The 7858-nt window shown below is 48.6% G+C and overlaps 1 protein-coding gene across 2 annotated transcripts in view; it reads left to right on the forward strand.

Moving 5' to 3' along the window:
• The window catches only part of VIT (vitrin), a 101265-nt gene that overhangs the window by 61746 nt on the left and 31661 nt on the right, over window positions 1–7858 (forward strand). For both annotated transcript variants that reach the window (XM_035000906.1, XM_035000907.1), the window contains exon 8: window positions 3557–3613. In XM_035000906.1, the coding sequence (XP_034856797.1) occupies window positions 3557–3613 (57 nt within the window). The remainder of the gene's footprint in view (window positions 1–3556; window positions 3614–7858) is intronic.

The raw sequence follows: 7858 nt of genomic DNA on the forward strand, positions 1-7858 counted from the left end.
AAGGAAGGAAGGAAGAAAGGAAAGGAAGGAAGAAAGGGAAGGAAGGAAGGAGGAAGGAAGGAAGGAAGGAGGAAGAAAGGAAAGGAAGGAAGGAAGGAGGAAGGAAGGAAGGAAGGAAGGAAGGAAGGGATGCTGGATGAGGGAGCCCCACAGCGAAGAGTTTTCCTCTTTCTGAACTTCAGGCTCTTGACTTTTAGAGCCCTTAATTCTTTCAAAGACTTCAGAGGACTTGAGTAAGTTGTTTGCTCCTGGGGCCTCCTTGGAGGAGGTCGATTTTTACATAACACATATAATTAAACATGTGGCATATTTATTTGGCTACACTGGGAGCCTGGAAATCCTGGGACACATTGGGCCTTGCTTGTTGAAACCTCAACCACCTCAGGTTGTGGTTCCCACCCTGGCACAGTCTCATTATTCCTGGCCGGGGCACAGGGCCGTTGGCCGGCAGCCTCCCAGCCCATCGGCCTCCCTCTTCAACCTCGTCCAGCCCCCGCGCCCAGGCCGCCCCACAGACTGCCAGGCAAACAGTCAGAGCGAGGGCTCCGGCCCACATCCACCGTAGCTGCCAAGAAAGGGGCCAAACTGGGCGGGGAGGAGGGGACAGAGGGTGAGAAAAAAATGATATTGCCAACTCAAAGGATTTTCTGTAGGAACGAAGAGAAGTGAAAATGGGTGTTTGAAGGCTTATGTCTTTTTGTTAATAACAGTTAGTTGAGATACTTTTCACGTATCATACAATTCACCCATTTAAAGTGTACAATTCAGTGGTTCTTAGTAATCACCAAGTTGTGCAACCATCACCGTGACCGATTCTAGAACAAGAAAAAGAAACCCTGTGCCCATGAACTAATCCCTCCTTCCCCAGCCCCAGGTAATCGCCCATCTACTTTCATGAATGCCTATATTAATGTATGGCCATAGATACTTGCTGTGATATTTTAGCCCAACTAAATTAAATAATATTTAGTGCACAGATAATCCCTTTTCTTCTTCAAATGAATTGAGAGTGTTCTGCCAACTCTAACAGAGTAACTCTTCTACTACTGATAGACAAGTGAGTTGTTGTTACTACATTTATTAAGGGCTTTCCCCTCTCTTTTTATATGTGACTAGAGTCAAAAGATTCTAGAAGTTGGTTGTGGATGGGGTGGCCAAGTAAAAGCTAATTTATTTATTCAATCAACAAATATTTATTGACTGCCTACGATGTGTCAGGCACTGTTCTGGGATCTTGGGCCACACGTAGGAACACATTGTACCGAGATCCCTGCAACAGGTCGCTTCAGCTCTAGACATCTAGAAGTGTGTAGCCAGAACAGGAACAATCTGCATTTGGGGTCTGTGAGTCCTCTTTGCTCTACAACGAGATAAAGAGCTGCCGCTCACACAGAACATAAGAACTTGGAGGGAGTCTAGTGGAAAGTGGAAACTTCGTAGCCGGAAAAGAGAGGGGCTCTCCCGGCCCAGGGAGAGGAGCTGATACAGGTGGAAGAACAAGGAAGATGGGGCTGGACACCTCTTAACTGACCCATGAATGGGTAAACCTAACAAGATAGCTCGGAACAAGTCAAGGCTGGGGGTAGGGGAGCCAAGAGCCAGAGCGATAGAGACCTCTCGGAGGGACAAGAGCGAGGCTGTTCTGTTCGTCATGGGAGATGCCAAGGACTACACAGGCACCAACGGGAGCTGGGCAGCTGCAGGGCCGCATCCCAGGGCCAGAGGGGGCCTCCTGTAGAACCAGATCCACAGATATGCTGAAGAAAGAGTTCTGGAAAAGGCCTGCTGCAGGGTCAGCTAAATCTACCACAGGCTTCCAAGGGTGGGGTTGCTTTGCTGGGCATTATTTTCCTAGTCAGGCTCCTTCCAAGAAGTGCCACAGTTGCCTCGGGAGACCTAACTGATTACGTCTGTCCACAAAGAAGGGGCAGACCAAGGAGGGGAGCAGAGCGCCACCTAGTGGCAAGGCATGCGGATGGCTGTGGGCATTCACCTTTCCAGGGAGGCGGAGGGAGACCAGCATCTCCAACTGCCCTTCCCGCCCCCCACAGGCGATTTCCCTTCTCGCCAACACTGATCTCCTCTCTGAAAGTTTATCTTGTTTTCTTAAAATCCAATCTTACAAATAGCAAGAAAAAGAGGAACCTTCCCGTAGAAAAATGGGGGAAGGTCATGACCAGGTAAGGCACAGTGGAAGAACTGTGAGCGACCCAGAATTCGCACTTATGGGAGTATATCCTAAGGTAATTATCATCTGAGGGTGAGAAGGAGCCTGGACACAGGTGTTGTTCCTCATAGAAAAATAAAGATCAGCGGTTCAGTTGTCCACCATCAGAATGGTTAGAGCGATTACCACACAGCTATTAACATTTTGGTGCATATGTGCACTTACTGACATGAGGTTGGCCTGTGACAGACTGTTCAGTCAAAGAAGGAGGCGACAAGGCGACTTGTGTCGCCTTGGTAGAAGGACACAATACCTTTACGCCATGGTTGCGTATCGGTAGCTGCAGGATAGAAGGATTGCAGGTGAGTTCTTAATATACGTGGTACGTATTTTTACAGGGAGCACGTGTTCTCTTTACCATTGGAGAGAAAACAAAGCTACTTGGAGTCCGTATTCAGATAATTGGAACAAAGTCAAAGGGAGCGAAACGTTGACTGTGGATAGATTCGGCTTTCCGAGGAACTGATACTGTTCCGTGACCTTCTATCTCTTCCCCTCTGTGAAATTTGGTTCTTTCCCTCAGCTCCTTTTCACATGGTTCCCTTTCCCCCAAAACGGACTTTGCGTCCCTTTTAAAGCCTTGCTTCAGAGAAATTGCCCGATAAATACTGAATGCTGAAGTGTATTTGATTTTCTCACAAAGTAATTAAGGATAACCCATTGTGTACCTTTTTTTTTTTTTTAAGATTTTATTTATTTGACAGAGAGAGATACACAGCGAGAGAGGGAACACAAGCAGGGGGAGTGGGAGAGGGAGAAGCAGGCTTCCCGCTGAGCAGGGAGCCCAATGTGGAGCTCGATCCCAGGACCCTGGGATCATGACCTGAGCCGAAGGCAGACGCTTAACGACTGAGCCATCCAGGCGCCACCATAGATAACCCATTGTGTACCTTTAAGATGACTGAAAGCTAATGCTATTTGCATTAATACCATGTTAACGCCGTTTGAGCAAACTGTGAAATGTTAAGTGACATTACTACTGAAGGATTACTTTAGCCTCCTCAGGAGTGGCACAGTTGAGGAGAATTATTGTAAGAATAATGAAGTGTAAAAAAATACGGCCCTTCAGCAAAAGATACTTACTTTGACAATTGTGAAATACAGGGGTTATTAGTACCTGGAATTTTCAGTCAGTATTTTGAGTTAAATCCCCACCACCACTCCCCTTCTTTTTCCATTTCAGGGCCTCCTTGGGGCAGATTCAGACCACCCAAGGACAAAGCTTTACCTTAGTTCTGACCTTGGTTGGTAATGTCTTGCTAGGTCGGATCATGGAAAGAATGAGAACAGATTAAAATTCATGCTCTGACCAGTGCAATGTTATTACAGATCGCTGGTCCCCCAGCTCTCCCGCAAGCAGCCAGAACAGCGGCCACGCCAGTCCAGGTAAGGACCTGAACTCACCTTTCCAGCTCCTGGTGGAAGTCCAGCGTGTTTCTATGGCGTTTGTCTTCCCAGATCCTTGCCATTTGATTTAGATTTGGACAGAGAGCCTTAAACTAGTGATTCCAACAGAGGATACTGCTCAAGGGCCCCACTTGTAAGGAAACTTGAAAGGAAAACAAGGGAGCCATTAAATAAGCAAGGCTTTCACCAGTTGTCATTCCCTCCAGGCAATTTTGTGGAGGTTGTGATGGAAATTCCTAAGGATTCAGTAACTAGGCTCTTATAAAGCTGAAAAGGGATACTCTCTGGGGTATGTGCTTGAGGAACTAGGGTAAAAGAAAGAGAACATTTTTTAGCATTGTCTAGGAAAGGGCAGGGCCAACTTCGGTTGGGTGCTTCTCTGATATGGGGAATAGAAACGCATTCTCTCGCCTCCAGGAATTCTATGAATTATGACACTCCCGACTCTCCTTTCTTCATTTCTGTGTGCATCCATCCCTAAAAGGCTTGGCCGAAACACTGGCATTGCAGAGGGATGAGGCAAGTTCTCTTCTCTGCAATGCCCGTGAGGCCTGCAGAGATTAGAAAGGAAAAATCAAGCAAGGCTGGATGGTTTCTACAAACTCTGCTCAGGGCTTGGGCCACAAGCTGATACACTTGGTAGAAGGACACAATACCTTTTGCAGCCATAAGGCACTGCCGGGGGGGGGGGGGGGGGCAGGTCTGGACCTCCCAAGGAAAAGAGTTCAGGCTTTACTCTTGCTGGGGGATACCAGTCTGTCCTCTGCAGGTTAAAAGATTCCTGGGGACTGTAGGTTCTGTTTGGCTTTGATACCGGATCAGAGCAGGGGCTCCATGGGAGCCCCCAGACAGGACTCGCCCCCAGATAGGAGCTGCACAATTGTACCTTTGCCAAAGGACACGCTGTGTCCTGGACAAAGGGTTTTAAGAATCAGATCGCTGGGCAAAGCAAGTACTCCAAGGCCATCCAACCTTCAACAGGCCTGTGGGACTCTTCAGGCAGCCAAGCATAGGGCACTCCCTCCTCCTGTCCCCATGGCTAGGATCTTTGCCTCCTCCACAACCCCCAAAAGGAGAGCCAACCACAGATAGCTTGACCAACTTCCAAGGAAAAGCGGAACCAGAAGAGAGCAGCTTGCAGGTGGCATGTGAATCAGCTGGTGCTGTGTCATCCCGTCAGGTATCCAAAGTCAGGATTCTCCCCGAGCTGCTTTCCAGAAACCTGCCAGAGCACAGGTCAACCCCGGGAAGCTGCCGGCTGCTTACCGCCCCGGCTCCACCGGACTGGCAAACACCTTTCTCCCTCCACACTCGCGGCTAGCCTCGGCAGCTCATCTCCACGTCACCAGAGCTTGGGGGCAGGCCAGGGTGTTTTCACCTCCAGAAAATGTCTCTTTGCTTTGTCTGTTCTCAGTGTGTCAGAGAGAAAATCTCTGGCAGTCGGGACACCCAATAGTGTTCCCGGGCCGGGTTGGTTTGAGAGGTCCCCAGCTGGGTGGCTGTGCCCCCACCCTGCACAGCCCAGGACCCACTTCGGAGACTGAGCTCAAATACCCAGATACACCACCGCAAATCAGATGTGCTTCAGGGGGTGGGTGCAGCAAGGCACATTATCTGCTCTCCAGCTCCTCTTTGTCACTGCCAACAACCCAAGGTTACTTGCGGTTGATCCCACTCCCTGTCTCGAACTTTACTGCCTCTGGTCCTCTAGCTCTGAGCCTTCTCTTCTCCTTCACACTCCCATATGCTCTATCTCCTTGAGCCTCACAGATGCTCCCAGCTCCCTATGAACCCTCAAATCCTACCCATTTCTGCTGCTCCTCTCCCTCCATCATCATCCCCGACACTTTGCTCTGAGCCTCCCACCCACTCCCGGAGAGCCCTGGCCTCGGGAGCACCTCCTAGCCCGCGGGCGCCCAGACCTCACTAGTCCCGCAGCCTCCTTGGGGCTCCTGCAGGTGGACAGAAGCCACTCACACACTGTGAGTAAAGGCAGGTCAGAACACTTAGATGCCCTTCTGCCGGCTCTCCCTTCAGAGACAATCATGCCTATCAGGCAAGTCATCCAATTTTTTGGCTAGAAAATCTTGAAAATATGGGATTGGGAAGAATTGCATGAAGTACCTCTGGTCTCATTCGAAACCAAACAAATAAATCCTTTGGGGCATGCCAGATAGAGGCTTCTGCCAGTGTCAGAGAACTTTGAGTGAGCGGTCAGGGGTTTCCCAGCTCCATCACTGTTAGACAGAACTTTCTAGAACTCAGGCCCACAGATCCTAATTTGTTTGAACTGGAGCTTCTCAAAGTGTTTTCTGAGGACCTTGCTTCCAGGGATTCTGTAAGGTTCTCCCTTCTCCTACCGCACAACTTTGTGAGGCCAGATTTTCTTTGTGTACTTGAACCAAAACAACATATCACACAGACTGAGGAACAGATACCAGATTCGGTATGTCCTCTGTTATGCCAGACATTGAAGAAAGTTGTCACTCTTCTCACCGAATTGTTTTTTTAAAAAAACCAGCTGTTTCTCATAAAAAATATGTTAAAACACAACAGCTCTATCATTAAATGGGAAATAGTTAATATTCTGTTTCAGATGAAAGAACACATCCATTTTTAATATGATAAAAACAATAGCTATGACCCCCACAAACAACAGCCCTTTGGGATCTTCAGTCATTTTTAAGAGCATGAATTTGAGAGCCTTTCAAATATGTGAAAGGAGCTTTCATGTCCACGTTTAGGTCCCATCTTTTCTAGGGTAAATTTCTCCAGTTCCTCCCACAGGTCCTTCTGTGGCCAGCGGTACATCCGTTAGCTACACTACAGTCTGTGAGTGACGCAGAGCAGGGCACCCAGAGCAGAATGCGATCCCACGAGGGTCGTGTGCCCGGGAACTACCTCTCCCAGCCTAAATATCCCGCCTCTATGAAAACATCCCAAGTTGCATTTGGGAGAAGTCCTGTCAGCCCATCCGTTCATCTCCTCCTGAACTGGCAATAACTCAAGCCACCAGGACATTTTCTCTTGCTCTTCTAGAGAAGTGGGTCACACCAATCCCGTCTTTGTGCCATTGAGTTTTTTGAACCCAACTTAGAATATCACACTTATCGCTATGAAATTCTCCTTTAGTTTAATCTCTTGTAATCTTCCTGAATCTTCATTCTGTCATTTAGTGTATTAACTGTCCTTCCAACTTTTCTGTCATCCACAAAATTTTTTTTTAAAGATTTTATTTATTTATTTAACAGACAGAGACACAGCGAGAGAGGGAACACAGCAGGGGGAGTGGGAGAGGGAGAAGCAGGCTTCCCGCCAAGCAGGGAGCCCGATGCAGGGCTTGATCCCAGGACCCTGAGATCATGACCTGAGCCGAAGGCAGACACTTAACAACTGAGCCACCCAGGCACCCCATGTCATCCACAAAATTGATGAACATGCCACCTGCCTCTATTCTTGTCACAGATAAAAATACACCACATGGGACCAAATCTCATGAGCCCCACTAAATACCTCATCTGTGTTTAGGGCAACCCATTAACAGACACGAGCAGCTATATATGGACCTAATGAGGTTGTCATTGACCTCAATACTTATCCTCTGCTCCACAGGACACCAGACTTAAAACCCATGAGTGATTCCTGCTGCCCCTCCCGCTATGCCTTCTGCCCACTGATGTAACTTCACACATCCCCAATTTAAGCCACACACACCCCCCCAACACACACCCACTGCAGAGGAACCATTCTTCAATTTTAAAAAATACAAATTTACTGAGCATGCTGTATGTCAGACACTGTGCTTTGGGTTAGAACTACAGAGATGAATCGGATATTCTCAGATTCTAGAATTGTGCTGCGGGAACTTCTGCCTCTACAGGTAGAGGGTCCCACCCTCTGGTCCTCTGACCCCTTGAGGCCCTGCCACCAGACCCTACCCTCCTTCTGGGCCCTCTGAGCGGGGACGGGGACCCCCTGCGGGCATGGCTGTTCCTGCTGGATTCTCAGGGAGGGAGGGGTGCCCTTGATAATTTCACTTAGAATTCAGTGACTTCGCCTCAGAACCATTCGGCTTCACGCTACCATGTTTGATCAAATAAGCTTCACTGGCCTGGAAACCCAACCATGGAGTTAAAGTCGTTTGCGTGAGAAAAGGTGGCCAGGTCCCAAACCAGTATCTCACATGGAGCTCGCAGGGAGGGTAACCCGTGCGCAAACCCAGCA

The sequence above is a fragment of the Mirounga leonina genome, unplaced genomic scaffold, assembly GCF_011800145.1.
Source record: "Mirounga leonina isolate KUSES-001 unplaced genomic scaffold, KU_Mleo_1.0 Mir_125, whole genome shotgun sequence".
NCBI lineage: Eukaryota > Metazoa > Chordata > Mammalia > Carnivora > Phocidae > Mirounga > Mirounga leonina.